A 20643-nucleotide genomic window follows, 5' to 3' on the forward strand; every position below is an offset into this window, starting at 1 on the left:
CCGCCGCCGGGGTGAGGCGGCGCGGCCTGGCTCCCTCCGCCGGGCAGCCCGCCCAGGTAACTGGGTTTGGCCGGCAGGCCCCGGAGAGGCTCTGCGCCCTCACCTCTTTCCAGTTGCTGAGCGGGCGGCGCTTGGGGAGTGGGGGTGAGGGAACGGCTGCGGCTGGGCCTGTACGGGACAGTGGGCTGGCCGTCAGCTTGTACGACTGACTGCCGGGCCGGCGCGCGGCTCCGCGCGTGACGAGATCGGCCGTGGCCACCAAGCTGTGTCCGGGGCCGCGTGGGGAAGCTTTGTGGGATGGAAGAACAAGGGCTTGACTGCGCGAGCCGCGCGCGCTCCCGCCGCCATTGCGCCCTGCGCCCCCACTCGGGGCCTGGCTGGGGGTCGCGGGGCGCAGGCGCGGCGGGCGGCGGGCGGGGGTCCTCCCCACGGGCGCGCGGGCGTCTTTGTTCCCGGCGCGAGGGCTGGGGCGGGGCCTGCAGAGCTGCCCCACCCCCCGCTCAGGTCCCGCCCCGTCTCCGCCCGCAGGAGCTGCCGCCAGGGCCCACTCGCCGGCCGTCTTAGCCCCCGCCGCGGCCGCTGCCGCCTACTCCCGCCGGCTGATCCTGGGCCGCCGTCGCCTCTGCCGCCCCCAGCGCTGAAGCCATGGCGGGCGTCTCATCTCCCTGCGCCAATGGCTGCGGGCCCGGTGCACCCTCAGATGCCGAGGTGCTGAACCTCTGCCGCAGCCTCGAGGTGGGCACCGTCATGACTTTGTTCTACTCCAAGAAGTCGCAGCGGCCCGAGCGGAAGACCTTCCAGGTCAAGCTGGAAACTCGGCAGATCACGTGGAGCCGCGGTGCCGACAAGATCGAGGGGGCCAGTAAGTGTGCCCCCTGCCCGGGGATCGCTGTGCGCGCGCAGCGTGGACAGGGATCCGCACCCAGCTCCCCCTCGCCGGGGCCCGCCGCCGGAGCGACTTGGGCAAACTTTCCTGCCCTTCCCACACCCTCCGGGCTCCGCCCCCACCTCGCCCCAGTGGTCGCCCCAGGAGGGGGGCACCCGCGTCCTCAGTCACCCGACAGGACACCCCCTCCCCCAACTAGGGGGAAGTATTCTGGCACTTTGCCCAGAGGCCTAAAAATCCTACCGGGTTGGAGACCAGCAAAGCAAGCATCGGACCCCCCACACCCGGGAATGGTGTCCGTGGAGGCGAGGGGAGCCGAGGCAGAGCCCCCACCCACCCTCTGAACCCGATTGGGGCCGGGCAGGACGGTCGCCACCCACCCCCCTTTCTCCGAAAAGAGCGGTCTTGTGAAACTCTTCGGGCCCCCCAGGCTGGGCTCTCATTTGCGAAGGAACCTTTGGGTTCGCTAAGCAGAACTTAAGCAGATGTTGGTTGGGGTAGGGCTGCTTTTGGAGCTGAGCGGAGCCTACTCATCTTCCTCTTGGGAGGAGGAGGAAGGTGGTCCTGTTTGGTTTGGAAAAGCCTGAGAGGAGGCAGGGGCTTTTCTCCCACTGCTGCTTTTGTCCTGAAACTGAATTTTAGAGGTCTGTGTGCGTGGGCAGACACCCGAAGTCGGGGAAGGGACCCTTGGTAAAACGCCAGGCCCCCCTTGCCGGTGGAAGCACGTTCTGAAACGCCTGGCCCGGGAAAGGCCAGCCTCCGTGCCTCGGAGTCAGGTAGTCTTTTCAGGAAGGGGCGGCCAGTTGGGGGGCTAGCCCTTTGTGTTCCGCATCCTGTGGCTGCAGGGAGCCAGGGGCAGCTACTCTTGATTTCCTGCCTCTTCGCCCTCCCAGGCCTGCGCGTGGCTGCCTTCGCACAGGTCTCAGTTGGGAGGAGGGAGTTGGGGGATTCTGAAAAACCCCGGATCTGTCAGAGTGTCATTCCACTTAGCGTGTGCCGCTGCTGTGGCCGGATGGGAGCCCGGTCTCCTTCCCCCGCCTTTAAGTGTGAGAGATGATGTGTGCGCGCTGCTTCCTGGGAGGACACCCCCCAGAGACTGGTGTTAGAGAGCCAGGCTCCGAGCTGTAGGTCCGCGGACCCCAGGGGAAGGTCCTGTAGCCCTCCTTGGGCCTGGTGCGTGTGGGCGCGGAGACTGGAAGGAAGGAAGAGCTTGTGGTGAGGCAGCCTCCTCAACTACCAACTGCAGATCTGATAGAGCTGCTGAACTCAGAAATGCAGCTGCCTTCCTCCTAGCCCCCTGGGCCCTGTCAGCCCCTGGGAGAAAGCAGTAGGGATCTGAGAGTCTGGGTGCTAAAGTGGAGGAAGGACAGACGTGGCGGAGAGCTGATAGAGTCCTGGGCACGTCGGCCAGGTGTCGGACTCCAGGCACGGCCCCTTGTGTGGGGGTCCCTGTGAACCTGTGGCCAGGGCTGGAGTTCCCAGATCAAGATCTCTGGGTAACAGGCTGCCCTGCAAACCGTTCATGTGACGATAAGTGCGGCACAGTGGTTGAAGGCGAGGCTGGATTTGAAGCCCCTTGTATGAGTTGTGTGTGCCCCAGTGAGGTACTTACCTTCTCTGAGCCTTAGTTTTCCTCATCTGTGAAATAGGAGTAATAATATGTCCAGTATATACTGTGTGGTTGCTCTGGAGATTAACTGAGAAAATTGATGTAAAACATCTAGCACATTGTTTGACACATGAATGTTTAATAAATGTGAGCTGTTACTAATAATAACAATACGAGGTTATGACTGAATGTTGTAGAGGTGGAGTGTGGCTGGAGGAGAGGGTGAGGGTGCAGGAAGGGGAGGAGGATGGGGACCGAGTTCATGTTTCACTTAGATCACCACCCAGAAAAAGGGAGGAAATGTTTTTCTTTCTTCTTTCTTCTTTTTTTTTTTGCCCCAACCCATCTACTCACTCACCTGCTTACCATGTAGAACAGTGTGTAAAGTATGTGTAGATTTTCTTGTTTGTAAGTTGGGGCCTGAACAGAAGGATGGGGTGTGGAGAGGAAAGAGTCTAGTCCGTGGTGTCTCAGGTCTTTGGGGGATGGCGGCAGGAATACAGAGGACCTGATAACTCCAGCCCGTAAGGCTGGGTCAGCCAGAGGGGCACATATTCAATGATCTCATTAATCAGCTGGAATTTGAGAGGCCTGAAGCATAGGTAAAGGATGTAGAAGGGGCCCTGTGATTTGAGGGGCCCAGATTGAAGGAGTCTGGGTAAAAAGGCTAGACAATTGTGTGGAGTTCAGATCTTGTAAATGGAGCCCCCTACTGAAGTTGGCCCACTTCTGCCCACTCATGGGTTCACCTTGTTGGTGGGTTCTGATCCCTGCATCCTGCCGTACAGACTTTGAGGAAGGCTGGGCTGCCAACTGGGTCCCCTGCCACCTGGCCTCTTGCCCAGGTGCCTCGGGTGTCTGGCCTTGTCAGGAGAGATGGTGCGGTTCAGGGAAGATGCACAGCAGTCGTGTGTAAGACCTCACTCTGGCCTAGCTGTGCCCTCTCACTACACTTGTGAATTAGGGCTGGCACCTGCTGATTTCTAGGATGGTATTTTGGCTCAAAAGAGGGTTGGAGCCCTGGCTCAGTAGATTGAGTGCCGGTGAACCAACAGGTCGCTGGTTCGATTCCCAGTCAGGGCACATGCCTGAGTTGCAGGCCAGGTCCCTAGTTGGGGGCGTGCGAGAGGCAACCACACTTTGATATTTCTCTCCCTCTCTTTCTCCCTCCCTTCCCTTCTCTCTAAAAATAAATAAATATATAAAATCTTTTTTTAAAAAGGAGTGGAGAGATACTTTGGTGTCCATTGTCATGGTGGTATGATAGGAACCAGGGTGATGTTTAGCTCCCCCCACCACACACACCCCCCCAGATACTGACATAAGTGAAAATAAAGCAATTACAGACTTTCTGCTGAGTGCTACAGACAGAGACTTTTCATTACAAAGGCCCAAGGGGATGGTCTGGAGTACCATTCCATTTCACAGATACGGAAATGGAAATGCAGGGAGTGAACTGTGCCGAGGGTGATGGTGCTGCTGTGGGACAGCCTCAGCCTGGCCCAGCTCTCCCCGCAGCGGCTGGCCGGCTGGCCAATGCCAAGAGGACTCTAAGCCCTCGGGTGGTGCTTCAAATGGGCCTCAGCACCCCCACCCCTGTGGTCTGTGTTGCTCCTCCTCCTCCGAGAAACCTTTGTGCTCAAACCTTACATCACAGGCGGCCTCAGCCTCTCCAGGCTCTGGCCCCACACTTTTCCTTCTGGCATCTTCTGTGGTGAGGTGGTTCAGTCAAGGGTCACTGTGGGCACGTGGCCCAGGTGGAGGCTCCGTGGAGAACTGCTTGCCAACCAAGCACATCTGTGGGGATTTTGGAGCTCTAGACTTTTGTCTTTGATTCTTCTGTAGATAATCTAGATGCTACGCTGCCTTCTGTAGTGAGAGAAAACAAGCCCTTGCCCTCAGGGAAACTAAAATAGACAATGACAGTTTCCAGTGGTATCTTTGATGACAAGGGGTGGGGGCCGCAGAAGAGAGCAAAGAGCCTGGATGAGGCAGTCAGGCCTGTGAGAGGGGATGATGTTGGGACAGCTGCCTGGGGCTTGACCCCCCTGGCTGTCAGACTGGCGAGGAGCAGGCCTCGTGTCCTCAGGGGTTTCCTTTGTACCGGCTGGCTGCTCCCAGTGGGAGAGGGGCACTAACCGGAGTCCGGATCTCCAGCGCTAGCCACCCTGCCTGTGTGTTTCCTGTCTGGCTGTGGTTTTTCCAGGGGAAGTCAGACCTCTTAGTGTTTTCTCAGCACCCAGGCTTGTCTTGATGTGTGGGTTTCAGACCAGCCCTGCCAGGCCCCCATCTACCTGGGGCGCTCTCTTTCCTGTGAGCCTAGGAAAGGGGCCTGCTGCACAGATGGCTGGAGGAGCTGAGCACACACCCAGCATGGGCCCCCGCCCCCGCCTCAGCCCCTCCAGCTTCCTCCTACGTGTACTGCACAGGTGCACAGGCTTGAGTCACCAGGTAGAGGTCTTGGCCACCAGCCTTGTTTGGTGTAGCCCCTTGGAATGAGGGGCACTTATTTGTTCAATATGTATTATTTGAACACCTCCTGTTTGCTCACTGAGGGTTCAGAAGATAAATAAGTGTCATTGAGGAACTCCCAGACCCTTGGAGGAGACAGACTTGGGAATGTGTAATTAATAACCCTGTATGTTATGTGCTATGATAAAGGTGTGTACCGAGAGCTCCTCTTAGCATGCTCAGAGTTGAGGGGAAAGAGCCAGGGGAGGTGACCTGTGGACTAAGCCTTGAGTGATTGGTGAGTCTTGCCTGTGCCCTGGCTGAGGCATGGGGATCACTGTGCAGGTGTTGGCAATACATTAGATGTGGTAGAAATGAGGCCACCGGGGCTGGGTGGGGGTAGCGAGGGAGGACCGTGGTGTGCTGTGCTGTGTTCACGGGCATAGTTGGTCCTGTGGACAGTGGGACTGTGCGTGCTCGCCTGGGAGAGGTTGAGGAGGGAGACTAGTGAGCTACTGCAGTTTGCAGGAGACAGCTGAGAGCAGGGCAAGACCTTCTTGCTGAGGCAGGGTGGGGAGGCCGTGGGGGGGCGGTAATGGGACTGGGGCTGGAGGGATAGGGTAGGGGAGCATAGTAGAGATGGCCTTGAGCAACGTGGGTTTGAACTGCTCTAGTCCACTTCTATGTGGGTTTTTAAAAATATACATATACTGTACAGTCATTCCTCTGTATCCCAGGTCCTGGGTTTCACATCTGCAGATTCAGCCAAGTACAGGTAGAAACAGCATTTTCGATCCGTAGATTTGTGGGGCTGGCTGTATGTATTGCTCTGCGCCATATAACATAAGGGACCTGAGCAGCCACGGATTTTGGTATCTGCTGGGGGTTCTGGAATGTTCAACCCCCCATGGATACTGAGGGATGGCCGGGCAGTCAAGAGTTATACACAGATTTTCAACTGTGTGTGTGTGGGGTGGTCAACTGTAGTTTGGCATTGGGCTCTGAACTCAAACTGCCTAGGTTGAAAATCCAATCTGCAACTTTCTCGGTGACCTTGAGCATGGGGCTTTACTTTTCTGGACTCATCATCTATAAAAGAGGGATAGTAACAAACTATATTTATGTCTTAAGGTTTTTGTGAGGATTTGATGAGAATACGTGTAAAGTGCTTCTCACCAGGTGGGGCGCAGCGTACATGCTGAGTGTGCGGGAGCTCTGACAAGGGGGGAGATGAGGTTAAGTTCCCCAGGAGGGCCTGACACCAGAGGGGAGCAAATGCCCCTGCTGCATAGAGGGGCCGGTGCCTGGCTGCCAAGCCCTTTGATTTGGAGACTCGGAGGCCCGCCCACCTTGCCTCTCCAAGCTCTCAGCAGCCCTCTGCTGTCAGCCTCGTTTCCTGCTGCTGACTTCCGCGGGGTGATTGGGCATTTGGCTGGAAGCAGCTGCTTTGGTAACACAGGAAGGTATCAGATTGGCTTGTTAAGTGCCCAGTCCACAGAACTGCTGTCTGAGTGCGTTGGTGTGAGCCCCTGTCTTCCAGGAAGTACTTTAATGCCACCACTTTAGTGGGGTAGAGCCTGCCTGTGCCTCTACCATCACTGTCCCTGTCTGTCTCCATTACCACATGGCACCTCTGCCTCTGTGTGCCCTTTCCTCTGAGATATGGCTTCAAGGAGGCCAGAGATGGGTAATATCACAAGGCCTGATATGAGGGGATAAGAGGCCTCTTTTCCCCTTCGCTTCCTCTCTTAGAACTGGAAACGTCTATGGGGACTTTGAGAAGAGCCCGAGGAGTGGTGGGTGTGGGATAGGAGGAGGGGAATATTCTGGTTCTCCTTGGGGAGGGCTTTGTTCAGGGAAGCATGCCTCCGTGCTTCCCCAGGGAGAGCTTTGAGAGCAGCCTGACAAGGCTCAGAGCCAAGCAGTGGCCTCCAGCAGTGATTGGTAATTGGGCTGCAGTGACCAGAGATTTGTGGCTAGAATCAGTGAGATTTAGGTTCGAGTCCCAACTCTTCCTGTGACTTTGGGCAAGCTACTTGAAACTCTCTGAAACTGATCTTTAGCTGTAAAAATCATTCCTTCTTCACAGAACTGTATATTAACAATAGTTGAATGAGATCATATCTGAGAGTAAGAGATTTTATGTGAAAGTGCTCCGCACCGCATTTGGCACTTAATAAGAATTTGTTTCCTTTCTTTTATTTTCTCTTTTTTAAAAAAATTTATTTATTTTTAGAGGGGAGGGGAGGGAGAAAGAGAGAGAGAAACATCCCCAACCGCGGAACTGGCTTGCAACCCAGGCATGTGCCCTGACTGGGAATTGAACTGGTGACCCTTTGGTTCACAGGCCAGCACTCAAGGCACTGAGCCACACCGGCCGGGGCCCTTTCTTTGATTTCACTTTAGCTAGTGAGAGAGCTCCAGTTCTACCACCAAGCTTGGCTACCAGTGCTGCTCTGGTAACCTAAGCTAGAAGTCTTTCGTACTTACTTTCTTTGTTCCCTCTCTGAGTTTACACAGAGGCCTCTAGCATGAGAAAAGCCAGTTATTTGAATAGCACATTAGAGTCCTGAATCATTTTCTCAACTATTGTGTTGTTTGAGTCCCATCAGGGCTCCAGGAATTGAGGGAGAGCAGGGTTGATTAGCTATCTCTTACAGGTGAGGAGACCAAGGCCCTAAGGCAGTGGCTCTCAACCTTCCTAATGCCACGACTCTTTAATACAGTTCCTCATGTTGTGGTGACCCCCAACCATACAATTATTTTCGTTGCTACTTCGTAACTGTAATTTTGCTACTGTTATGAATCGTAATGTAAATATCTGATATGCAGGATGTATTTTCATTGTTACAAATTGAACATAATTAAAGCATAGTGATTAATCACAAAACAATATATAATTATATATGTGTTTTCTGATGGTCTTAGGCGACGCCTGTGAAAGGGTCATTGGACCCCAAAAAAGGGTCACGACCCACAGGTTGAGAACTGCTGCCCTAAGGGTAAGGTCACACAGCAAGTTCACGGCAGTGCTGGGCCCAGGGCCTAGTTCTTCTGATTCCCACTACAGTATTCAGTTTATTCTCCCACTCTGGAGAAAATGACAATAAGATGGACTATTCTATAGGACCAGAGTTGTGTTTTGTTTTGTTTTTTAATGTGGACAGAACTGATGTCTACTCTGTGCTTTAGCCAGATGGGTTTGACCAGCTCAGACTTCTCTCTGGACAAACTGGACTCAGTGCTTCCATCTAGATCCTCTGCTGCCCTCATCTTGCTGCAGCACCCCCATGAAGGCGCTTTCCCACTTCTGCGGGGGAGGGGGGTGAGGAAGCAGCTGATTGGAGGAGGGGGGACAGAAGAGCTTTGCTCTGAGTCTCTCACTGGCTGATGATGACAGCTGTCCCTGAGCCTCTGCCGGGGACATGGGAACCCGGGGCTCCATGTGCTAGGTGCTCTGAGAAGGGCCCTCCCAGGACCGCTGATGACAAGCTCGTATGCATGCCTTTATCCGTGTGTTCCTGCATTGGTCTCAACGTTTACTGTGGCCCTAGCTGCTGTGCGTTTGACGTGCCGAACTGGATGGGATTACTTCACCTTCTGACTTGTTCACGGTGGCCGTAGATCTCTAGCCTGGTGAGCTTTCTGTATCACCCACCATAGCTGTTCTTGCCTCAGAAAAGAGAGAGGGAAAACCCAGTAATCGTGGTCCTCTGTGGCACACTGAACAAGCGAGACCCCACTCGTGCTTCCCTAGCTTTGAACTGTGGCATTTGCTGACATGCCGTGTGCTGTGGAATCCAGTAGTGACCATAAAGGTTAAGGTAGACAGAGCTAGAAAGGACAAACCACCATAGAAAACAGTAATTCCAGGGTCTGGAGAGCGCTGTGAAGGAAACAGCCTGAGGCCTTTCTTGTCAGTCGTGGGTGGGGACGGTGTGCTGTGATAACACCGGACCCCAAACCTCAGTGACTGGCAGCAGCCGAGGCTCATTCTCCCTTTCGCCGCATGTGTGGCCATGACAAGCTGTCCCTGGAGAGTGGCCTCAGTAGCTCTGGGTCAGCCGTCTGGTGCAGGGCCTGAACACTGGGCGACCTCGGCTGGAGAGGGATTCAGAGAAAGGAGGCCGGGGAGGACTGATCTCTGCGACTTGGGCCAGGGCGCCGTGAGGGCAGCTGTGCTGTTGCGGCTGAGGAGGTGCTGCCCGTGTGGGTCAAGGGGCTGCTTTGGCTGGGGTCTTTGAAATAGGTATCTTGTGTTCAGACTTGTAAGTGTTACAAGTAGGCACATTCACCTCCAATACACATGCCCCTGTTTGAGCTGCCCCTGGCCCTAGTCTGCTGTGGCCACAGCTCCCTGCTGTCGCCCCAGAGCAAGAACCTCTTGTCACAGCTCCCTGGAGCACCTTCTGTGTGCTGCGGCCTCATGGTGTGGGCAGTGCCCCCAGTCCCCACACGAGGAGGAAAGATGGAAGAGAAAGCCTGGTCCCTGAGTACTCTGAGGCTGTAGGGAGGGGCAGTAGGGAAGGTGGAGTTAGTCACTTTGGGGGAGACTGTGGTCCCAGGAGACAGGGCTCCAAGAATCTCTGCCTACATTCCTGGCTCAGGTCTTACTGTTCTCCCTCCCTTCTTGTAAGACTCGTTCCTTTCAAGGTGGTACTTGGCCAGCCTTGGAGAGGCTGCAGTGGCTCTGTGCCCGGGCACAAGTACTAGCTCTCCTCACTCGTCACCTCCTAGGAACCGGGCCCATCCTGGGGGAAGCAGGGAGGGCTCCTTTTTATAGCCCACATGTAGGCTTTGTGTATAGGCTCTGCTGCTTCCTTCCGGGCCCTTCCCGGTGTTGGCAGGTGGCCCTGGCTTCAGCAAGACTCAGGATGCAGAATAGATGGGGTGGGGCTTGATTCTTGCAGAAGACGGGCATCTCTTTTGCTGAACCCAGGCCTGGCACAGAGGATGCTGGGGTTAGGAAGCAAGAAAAGAAGGTGACCCAGTCCTTGATCCTGGGAAGCTTGTGATGTGGAACAAGCAGGAAACCATGGCAGGCCAGGGCTGGCAGGAGGCAGTTGTGCCTAAAGTGCTGCAGGCTGAGCCTGAGGGTCCAGACGGAACCGGGTCCTCTCTGTAGCAGCCCATCCTGCCCTGTGGGCTCCCACCCCTGCCAGCTGGCACGCCAGTGTTGGTCAGAGGGCCTCTGCAAAGGCTGTGAGGGGTCTGGGAGCAAGCGGGGGCACGGTGAAGAGTGGCCGGTCTGACCGAAGCTCGGGGGCTGGCAGCAAACAACTGACCAGACTGGTGAGGGGTTGGGCCGCGGCGAGTTTGACCACTTGTTTGTGTGACATCTAATTCTAACTCGGTCAGGGTGGGCCCTTCACTTTGGGGTTGGCTTCCTGTTTTCTCAGACACCTGGGGATATGGCTGAGCCGAAATGTCCTGAGGGAAGTGGTTGTTTAAGGGATTGCCCTCAGGTCACCGTGTCCTTGGCTTGGCCTTGCCCATGGTGGGGGGCGCGGGGGAAGGCATTGACCACACTGGTTTGGGTGTATGGTGGGGGAATTCTGACCCCATGGGATTGACAGACTGCAGCCTCCGGCCCAGAGTGTTCATAGAGTGACTAACCCTAGAAAAGACGGGAGGAGTTGGCTACAGATTCCAGAAGGCTTCTCAGCCTACCTGGGGGCAGGAGGTGAGCTGGGAGGTTGGGCAGTGACAGGGGCCGGGTGGGGCCGTCCCTATCTGCGACTCTGCGGACCACTTCTCCTGGTTGCACCTGATAATCCAGCTGGTGGGAGGCAGTGCTCTTCCCGCCCCTCGTCACTTCCCCTACGTACAGCAGTGTCTGAGTATAAGATGCCTGTGGTGGCTTGTCAGTTCCTGACTGGGACTCTGGGACTGTCCTTGGGAGCTCTCAGCATAACCACTAAGGAGATTAGAAAAGGGAGTATATGTCACTTGGTCAGGGATTTCCCTCAAGGCCTCTCAAGGCCAGCAGTGAAACACAGAGAACATCCTCTGCTGTGCGCACAGGGTGTCCAGTGCCTGGCCTGAGAACTGGCCCGCTCTGCAGGCTGGGCTGGGAGGCAGGGCGGCAGCTGTCCCAGGATGGGTGCTGGTGGGGGTGAGGCCACAGGCGGTCTTAAAAGGATAGAACTAGGGAATTCAAATCAGGAAGGGGATGCCATCTCAAAGCACCAGTGCTGGGCTTCCTGGGAAGGGTGAGTCCCTGTCACCTGAGGATGAGGTCAGAATCTAGACACGCCCTGGGGCCTTGCCTCCCTGGGAAGCAGGAGGAGGACAAGGAGAGGGGCTGAACTTGGGCTGCTCTGGCCCAAAGGGAGTGTGGCCAGACGCTGAGGACAGGCTGGGCCGATCAGCTCTGAAATGGGAGAGGCTAGTGGGGTCGCCAAAGAGGGCATCCTGGCCAGCAGGCCCGGGAGGATGATGCCATTACTTAGAATGTCCCCAAACTCCTAGTCAAGGTTGACTCTTGGGGTTTAAGGGCTGATCCCCCTTCTCGCCCCAGGAGGGCTCGTGGTCGTGGTAACACCTCCAGACAGGCGGGGAGCCAGGGTCAGGGTGGTGAGAACGACTGCATGGGGCTCAGGAGCTCCACACGGGGGAGCCTCTGCTGTCCCCCCACTTCAGTCCCTGTCACTGAGACTCCAGTCAGAGGCTCCTGTTGTTTCCCTGGGGGAGGGAGGCCTGAGATGTTCTTTTTTTCCTAAATCATCTCGTTTCTTGCTGGGCGCTGGGGCATTGAAGCGACAGGCTTGGTCCAGGCCCTCGGGGAGCTTCCGCACCCATGGAGAGAGTACTGACCGTCAGTCCCATGACCTTAAAATACATGTACGGTTACCACTCATCTGAGTGCTCAGAGGTATGATTGTGAATAATAAATAAAGCCAGTAGGACTTGTTCAAGGATTAGATTGGGGCAGGGTAAGATAAAAGGAGATGTTAAGGATGATTCTAGTTTCTTGTTTATGTACCTGTTTGGAGGTGGTGCAGTCAGCTGACCCAAGAGGTGTGGCAAGAGGGTTTGGTGAAAGCAACCATTGTTTGCTTCTGAGGGGTTGTCTTCGAGGTGAACAGGTGGAGATGGCAGGTGGGAAGTTAGATTGCAGGGCCTGAAGCTTGGAGTCGGGGACTAGGATAGAGCTGCTTGTGAGTCATCTGTAATGGGGGTAATTAAAGCTTGGGTGTGGGTGACCCCAGGGAGCAGCAGGTAGAGCTTCAGAGGAGGAGAGGCCCTTGGCTTGGGCCTTCGTGAAAGCCAGCCTGTCATGGGGACAGGATTGGAGCCCACAGAGAAGCAGGAAAGCCGGGAGAGCTGTGAGGGGGAGAGGGAAAGGGCGGGGCTTCAAGCAAGATGGGAGGCGCGGTCAGCTGCACGCATTGCTCCGAGTTTCTGGGAAGAGGCAGATAGAGAAGTGACTTAAGTTGAGCCCTCTGGTTTTCCAGGTGGCCTGAATATATTGGGGGTATTTCACTGGGCCTTTCAAGATCCTGGAGCGCTCTGGGACCTGGCCTGCTCAGCCCTCAGCCTCTCTCCTGTGGCTGGAGGCCTGGAAGACAGGCCATCTAGAATTTGGGCAGCATCACCCTGCAGGAGAGGCAGAGGCCAAAATGCACAGGACCCCTGCCCCCAAGTCTTACCCATGGGCTGCCTGGGGAGTCACCTAGTCAGGCAGGAAAATTGGGACTAGCCCCTTCTCCTTGCTGTGACTTTCCCTTACTATGGTGTTGCAGACCAGTGTAGGCCCCCTTTCCCTCCCCTGCCCCCTCCTTTCATCCCCAAATCTGAACCAAAGCCTTGTTCCCCGAACAACCAAACTGCTGCATTGATGCTCTGGCTTCCATCGTTCCCTCTGTGGTGTGGGCAGGCCAGCCCCCCAGCCCTGCCTTCTTCCTTTTGCAGTGGAACTGCTCCCTTCCACGTGCTCTCTCAGCACCACAGCCGTGTGTCTCCCTGTCTGCTCTTGGCACAACCTCCTAGTTATCTGCTTCCCCGTCTGTTTCCTCCACCAGGCGGGGGCTTTCTCAGAGGCAGGAACTCCAATGCCTTATTGATTTCCATTTAGCCAGGACCCAACCCAGGCCTGACTCGGAGTTGGGTAGGTGTTTGATCGGATGATGGAATTCGTGAATAATCTCTCCCAGCTTTGGGTTCTCTGAGTGGGGCCTCCTTTCCCTTTTTCCTTTGGGATCTGGGCATCCTGTGCCCACCTCCAAAATGGGTAGGCTTCATTTAGTGTCCTAGGGAAGAGGGCTGCCCGCCTGGAAGGTGTGAAGGCTCACTGGGGCTGCCCTGCTGCCTCTCTGCATACGTGTGTCAGGGGTGGCGGCTGCTGAGGGTCCCAGCTCTGCCGTGAACCACCATGTGACCATGGTGAGCCCCTGTGGAGCCTCCACTTCCCTATTGCTCCAAAGAGGAGATTCATTGAGAACCTAGACTAAGATGGTTCATGTACTGGTGAGGATCCTCTGCAGCTGTGACTGGAAGCAGTCAGTACCTAGGGGTGCAAGGTTCCATGCAGGAGGGTCTCCACTCCATTCAGCTCGCTGGCCTTTTCCTGTTTATCAGGTGGGACGGGGCCGGATGCTGAGTCAGGCCTGGATGCTCTTCTTGGTCAGGTGTTTGGGGGATAGTGACTGTTGAAACCCCAGCCAGGGGCAGATGCTGACCTCTGCCCTCGGTAGTCCTGTGACTCCACCGTCTGGCTAGGGTCTCCCTCTGTGCATCCGGGGGCTCTGTCCCTCTCTCCCTGCTCAATTGTTTGATGGCAGCTGTACTGGAATGGGAAGGAGACAGTGCAGCCTCACCTTCCCTTCGCTGTGTGACCCTGTGACCTGAGTCTCGGGGCCTGGTCCTCGTTTGTCAAATTGAGATAGCTAGCTACCCACCCCTCTGCTTTTGCTTTCCACTGGGAGCTACTCCTGACTGTTTCTGTTGGAAGGCAGGAGGGGAAGGTTATAGCCTCAGAAGTGAGGGGAATGGAGGGGGAGGGGACGTCTCTCTTCTTCTAAAGGCCATGGTGTTCATTGGGCAGCCATCAGGGAAACTGCTGGCCATCCCACGCGCCTGGCTCCTGCAGCAGCGGGTTTCTTTCCCGCCTGTGCCCAGGTTTTCTCTGTCTTTGGCCACCTCCATCCTTTGCCCTCAGAGCTTTGAAGGCTCTGTCAAAGCTGTGTGTTTGTTCCTGGCTAGGACGGGCATCTCGGGATACAAAGCCCCTCTGCCTTTGGCTCCCTGTGAAGTAGGCTCTCGGATGCAGTGCCTGCCCTGCCCTGGGGGCGCTGTGCAGAAACTTGGTGTGTAGGGGTGGCAGAGGTGCAGGGCCGGGAATTGGTCTGGGGGGCAGTCACTTCGCCTCGAGGCTTCCTTTCTTTCTGCATGGGAGCATCCTCTGGGGGAGAAGGCTAAGTCCATTTGTGCTCCCTTGGCGCTGGGCAGTAGTTTGTTTGGAGGGTGATTGAGTGGTTGGCTGACTTGAAGGGTGGGGACTGGAAATGGCCCATCTCCTTGCATAAGCTGTGTATGGACAGGGTAATTGATTAGCATTTCTGGGAAGATGTGCACACCTCTCCTGACCCCTGGGACCCACTCTTCTGAATCTCCTGGTGGCCTTGGCTTAGAGCAAAGCAGGTCATGGTACTCAGGGAGCCCTGCCTCTTATACTGTTCCCTCTTCCCCAGAGCTCTAGTGGCTTCCCATGGCTCCCACTGGCTGCGGGAACCTTTGTACAGGGACCTTCCATTGTTTCCAGATTGCACTGGTCCCTGGGGCCACGCCCCCCCAGCTGTGTCTGGTCCTTCTTTTTCCTGTCCCCAGAGTCACTTCACTGACCACTGCATATGCATATTTGGTGTAGCTCCTCAGCCTTTTTGCCCCTTTGCACCGCCTCTCCATCTCTGGTACCATTTCTGAGCACCTGGGGTCTTTGCTGCCTCTTTTAGATCATTAGCTTCGGAGTCTGACTCTTCTGTGTTCATTCCTGTTCCTAAGCACTGCAGACATTGTGAGGCCTCCCCAGGATCTGGGTTTGGGGAATAGAAAGAAGAGTCCAAAGTGGTTTCTTCCTTAGGGAGTTCACAGGCAGGTGAGGAGGCCTAGACACCAGGAAGCACTAGACGGTGTGACAAGAGTCACGGAGCACCAGGTGTGCCACTGGCCTGGGCCTGACAGACAGATGAGGAGGTGGCCCTGGATGTGCAGAGGTTTAGAGCCAAGAAGGAGGGCTGGGAGCCCGTGTGGGTCTGGGGTCTGAGGGTCTCCATGTCTGGATTAGACTTGCACCCTTTTGGGGAGGGCTGGGCTTCCCCCCCTCTCCTCCAGTGCCTTCTGCAGGGCTGGGTGAGGTTCACATCCCACAGGTGGGCATACTGACAACCCAGAGAGAAGGGACCTGTCTGGGTCGCATCCACTGACCTCTGTCAAACTGTCAGACTTTCAGAAGACCTTTTATGTTTATCATGAGTTGCCATTTTTTTCAATTGCAAAAATGTATTTGTATACATTTTTATAGCAATAGTTTCTATTGTAGTTTACATCAGTGAACTTAGAGTTACTTTGTAAAGGGAAAAGTCTCAAGAAATATTTCATTATAAGCATGTCTTATATTCAGAAGTTTGTGACATGCGCCTTTTTCTTCTGCGTTTTGTGGTGGTGGTTTTCTTGGCCATATCTTCATTTGGGGGGGTCAGTTTGGGTCTGTCCCCCGGTCCCTTTCTGGTAAGATCACATGTGTGTCTTATCTCGCTGACACATCACGGTTGCACACAAAGGTGGTGCCTCAACATGCAGATGAGGAAGGCGGCTCTGGGGCGGTGTCTCCTGTGCCTACTGTGCCGGTGCTTTTGCTCACGGTTCCTTCCCTTCTGTCTTCCTGGCCTGATGGGTGGTTAGTCGCCATGGGTTTGGGGGACCTCTGCCTGTGCAGGGCATTGGGAAAGTGGCTTCACTGAGGTCAGGTGATGCTAGGACACAGGTTCCTGACCACGAAGCTTGGGTCTAATTTAGGGTCTTGGATGGTTCATGGACTCCCTCTCCCACTTCCAGAGCCTGCCATGGTGGGGTAAACCATGTTTCTACCTGCTGCAGCAGGATGGGCCAGCTTCTCGGGCCATGCTCATTGAGGAACCCCAAAAAAGTCTTGGTGCCCCACTTTTACTGTCCCTTTCTCTTCCTTGGGATTCTTGTCGTTCTGGACTCTGCCCGATCAACAGGAATGCTGCCCCCGTGCACCGCCCTGTGGTGGCCATCCCGGTGCTCTGGGCAGGAGGGCTGGTGGGGGCCCTGCGGCTCGGCCTGATGTCTGGGAGTGGGTGCAGAGCCGGATTCCAAGACAGGGCGCAGCCCTGCCTTCTAAGGGGCTGAGCACAGGCAGGTCCTCGGTGCGCATTGTTCTCTACCCTTCCCAGGCATCAGTCCGGCTGCCTGCCAGTCAGCTTGTCCCCTTCACATCGTCCTCTCCTCCCCCCGCCAGGACAGCAGGTACCATCCTAGAAGGCGGAGAGCAGCAACGCCCTTTGTTGCTGTCTCGCTGTACAGCTCCCAGAGTGCTTGGGATCGGTTCTGTGGCTCAGATGCGAACCCGAGGCTCTGAAAGAGGAAGTGACCGCCATTACTTGTATAGCCAGAAGGCAGTGGCTCTTCAGGCCTGTGTGCCTCAGGCACTTGGCTTTGAGTAACTGCTGGTCTCTGGTCTCTCTGGTCTCAGGCAAGGAGCCTGTCTCCGGGACGAGAGAAGAGTGGGAGCGTCTGTGCCTGACCGTCAAGCCCGTGTTGTGGCGCTGGGCCTCAGGGCGCGGAGCCCCTGCCTCCAGCCCACGGGCCGCTTGCTCCTGCATGGAGCCCGCGGCAGAGACCAGTCCAGGCTTGGGACGGTCAGGGCAGGCCACGGTCAGCTCCCTTGTGGCTCTTCTCACAGTAGTCCGTCTGCTGTGAAGGGTTCTTGGTGGGCCCATCCCCACCACAGCCTTCACTTGATCCCTGGCCTACCAGAGAGGAGTGTGGGCTTGCCCAGGGCCCAAGCTATGAGCTCGGAACGAGAACTTGAGACTTGGTCTTTGTGATTTTAGATCTGCTAGTCTCCCGCGCTGGTATCCCAGCCTATGCGAGGTGGTGGGGTGCACATGCCTCAGACTGCTGGGGAGTGTGCGGGGGATGGAGTGCTGTGGCTGCTGCAGGCTCCGGAAGCGGCCTCTGGCCTGCAGCACGTCTGCTCGCACTGAACTGAATGCAGAGGCCTCATCCTCAGATCCCGCCACTCACTCCCCAGTCTGCAGCCTAGCAGGGCCGCTCAGTGCCTTTGGCATTTGTATTCCCAAGTGTCCCCCTGAGCATCACTCCCTGTGATCCTGAGCGGAGCTTAGTGCTGGGCTGTGGGTCTCTCTTGTGGAACAAGGTGCTGCTGCTCTCCTGCTTCTCCAAGCAGTTCCCCTTCCATCCCCGGGAGCGTCTCTTCTGCCCTTCCTGTCCCACTGTGAGTCAGACCTAGACTGTGCTGGGGTGGCCTAGCCCCCTGGCCCCCAAACTAGGGCCAAGGCCATGCCTGTCCCAGGTAGTCTCCTCCCCATGTTGATAGTCCCTGGGGGATAGGCCTGGATTCTCTCAGGAAAGCTCCTTTTGTTCCGAGAGGCAGAAGGATGGGGCAGGGAGGGGGCTCACACAGGATGTGGCTTTTGAGAACCTAGAAGAGTGCCTCACCTGGGTGTCGTGTCCTTTCAGCCTGCCGTTGGCTTGTTGGACGTGGAGGGCATCAGGGCCAGGTTGACACCTCCTTATGGGGAAGTGCAAGGGACCAGGTATGGCCAGCAGGAGCCTGGGAGACTTGGATGCCCAGCCTGCAGCTGCTCTGTGCCTGCCTGTCTTGGGTGGGAACTTGTACTGCCTCCTGCACAAGTTCTCAATGGAGATGTGCCCAGGAGCACAGGGCATGGCAGAGGTCCACCCAGGGCTGCCACCTGTCAGTGCGCGTGCACACGTGTGGGTCGGCTGCATGTGGCCTGGCAGCAGGCTTCCTGCTGACCCTCCAGCTGCCACGCCTCGGACCACCGCTAATGACCGGGGGAGGAGCTGAGAGGAAGGGCCCAGGCTGTGCACCGTGCGGGCCTGACCTACATGCGTTTGTGTATGTGAGGCTGTGTGCCTGTGTCGGAGACGTGGGAGGGCATGACGGCAGCTTTGCACCGGAAAAGCATTCTGGTTTCTGTTTCAAAGGGCAGATTTTGTGGTTGTTCTGCAGTTTCTCATCTGGGCATTTCCCCTGTTCAGCTGCTCCTTCCATCCCTGGAAACTCTTTCTGGGCTGGGTTTTTGTGACTCAGTTTTCCCCCTTCTTGTTTCTACCTGAGTAGAATTCATTTTTAAAACTCACTCCCATTTGGTTGCCCCTTCCCCCACCTCACCTTCGAGTCTGCCTTTTTCATTTGTTCACTAGGTCATTGAACAAGCACTGCCCAGCCTAGGGGCAGATGGGGGCACGTGGGCTCACAGTGCCTCTAGGGGTCAAGGGTATGACCACTGCAGGAAGGTGCTTCCCAGTTGAGTCTTGGTAGAATTGGAGTCTGGGATGTAGATGGTCCCTGACTGGGAACCAAGATGAAGCAGGACAGGAAGGTACTGGCTGTTCTTGCCATTGGTGCAGCTTAGTTTGGATGGAGCAGAGAAGATGGGAGACAGAAGCTGGGGGTAAATCATTGAGCCCCATCAGGAAGGGCCTTGAAGGCCAGAAAAGAAGTCTGTTCTCCCTAGTGAGCAACCTAGGGAGGGAACAGAACAATGTTCTGTAAAAGATTGAGAAGACTCGGGAAGGATGGCTCATTGGCCGGGACCGGAGAGCAGGACAGCTGGCAGGGAAGTCGGGGACTAAGCTGGAGACCCACGCTTGTGGGCCTTGCTAAGGACATTGGAGCAGGCCTGGTGGAACCAGGCCTGAGGGGAAGCTGCGGTTGGGACCAGAAGCCTTATCACTGTTCAAGGTGGGATGGATGGGCCCCAGCTGTGGCTAAAGGCCCTTCAGGACGTTCCAGCCAGGGTGGTGAGCAGTTTGAGCTGGTGGGCTCCTGGGCGGAGGCTGGCGGGGCAGCATGCTGGCACCGCTCCTGGCCCCACAGCGTCCGGGCCAGTCTGGGCTGAGAGCATTTGGAGAGGGGCTGTAGAGCTGAGTGGCTGCTTGGAGAGGTGTCTCTGGTGGCCAAGCCAGGCCTCTTCCGTTTGACCTGATCCTCCCTAAGTCTCTCTATTGGACCCGAAAAGTCTGCTTTCTCTCCAGGGCCCTAGCCAGTACCAGGGGAGAGGGTGGGCGTGTGGCTGGGGCAGCCTCCCCTGCGCCTGGGATCAGAACCCTGTGCCCAAGCCAAATTGGTGAAGGAGTGGGCACTGACTGAGCTCCTGCCACGCTGCCTGCAGGGCTGGGCGCTTTGGCTCTTAGGACTTTTGGTCTCACGATGCTGCTATTGGTCACCTGGGTTCCCAGACGACAAAGTCGTAGGGTTAGAGTAGTTCTCAGTCTGCCGCAGTCACACAGCTAATGGGATTGGAGCTGGGGTTCTCGTCCAGAGCTCCTGTATGTGTTTCTACCACCCTGTCTTCTAGAGAAGTTCAGTCTAGCCCTTTGCTTCACAGATGGTAAAACCGAGACAAAAGTCATACGAGTCTCTGTGTGTCATCTCTGGAGCTAGCAGCCCAGGCAGGTGTCTCCTATTCAGGCAGGTGTGCTCCCCTCTGTGCTGAGTCAGAGCTGGGCGAGCACAGGCCTTGATAGGCAGGACAGGAAACGTCCCCTGACAGCCGCTGCCTCAGAGGACTAGGCCTCTTGCTGAGACTTGCTTATGGATAACTTTGGGGGTGGGCCATTTCAGAGGTTCACCAGTTCTTTGGACCTGATCTGTTTCTTCCCATGGATCTCGAGACTCAGTCCTTTTGGGTCTGCCCAGCCCCACGCTACCCTTGGGACCATACGATTTGGTTTGAGTACTCTGTGTCAGGAGATGGTCCTCACAGAACAGGCTTGGGTCCCTATTTCTTTTGCCAGAGCCCAGCTTGTTTTCAGGTCAGCGTAACCTGCCTGGATTCTCATGGAAGGAAGGTAGACAGGGTGGAGCTCCCTGCTCCCCAAGACAGCTTGCTCAGACCTTCAGCCTTCAGCAGAGGTCTATGCGTAGGTGCAGCGTGGCTCTCTTTTGTCATCAGTGGGACTGCTAGTGGTCTCAGCACTCTGCCCATTGAAGGGCTCTCTCTTTGTGGTCCCTTCCTGAGGGTGAGTGTGGTAATAAGTGAGGAAATCAGGTTGCCAGTGTTTTGGTGCTGAGTCTCAGAGACCCCAGCCTGACCTTGGCCTCCTCTCTACCTTCCTAGTTGACATTAGAGAAATCAAGGAGATCCGCCCAGGGAAGACCTCACGGGACTTCGATCGCTACCAAGAGGACCCTGCTTTCAGGCCAGACCAGTCACACTGCTTTGTCATCCTGTATGGGATGGAATTCCGCCTGAAGACCCTGAGCCTGCAAGGTAGGAGTCAAGGGGCGGGAGAAGGCAGAGGAGAGGCTAAGGGGAATGCCCCCAGGTCCCTGGCTCAACTCAGCTGTTCACCTCTCCCTCACAGCTACATCTGAAGATGAAGTGAACATGTGGATCAAGGGCCTGACTTGGCTGACAGAGGACACATTGCAGGCAGCCACACCCCTGCAGATTGAGAG

General features: G+C 56.1%; 1 protein-coding gene across 2 annotated transcripts in view; it reads left to right on the forward strand.

The window, feature by feature from the left end:
• PLCG1 (phospholipase C gamma 1) overlaps positions 1-20643 on the forward strand; it is a 35942-nt gene continuing 15299 nt past the window's right edge. The window contains exons 1-4 of one of the 2 annotated variants that reach the window (XM_090286408.1): positions 1-56; positions 529-862; positions 20303-20455; positions 20550-20643. In XM_090286408.1, the coding sequence (XP_090142534.1) occupies positions 646-862; positions 20303-20455; positions 20550-20643 (464 nt within the window). In that variant the 5' untranslated portion in view covers positions 1-56; positions 529-645. Of the gene's footprint in view, positions 57-528; positions 863-20302; positions 20456-20549 lie in introns of those variants that run through there. The other variant, XM_090286407.1, reaches the window with a different exon arrangement.

This window comes from Furipterus horrens, unplaced genomic scaffold (genome assembly GCF_987537825.1).
Source record: "Furipterus horrens unplaced genomic scaffold, mFurHor1.1.pri manual_scaffold_8, whole genome shotgun sequence".
Classification (NCBI taxonomy): domain Eukaryota; kingdom Metazoa; phylum Chordata; class Mammalia; order Chiroptera; family Furipteridae; genus Furipterus; species Furipterus horrens.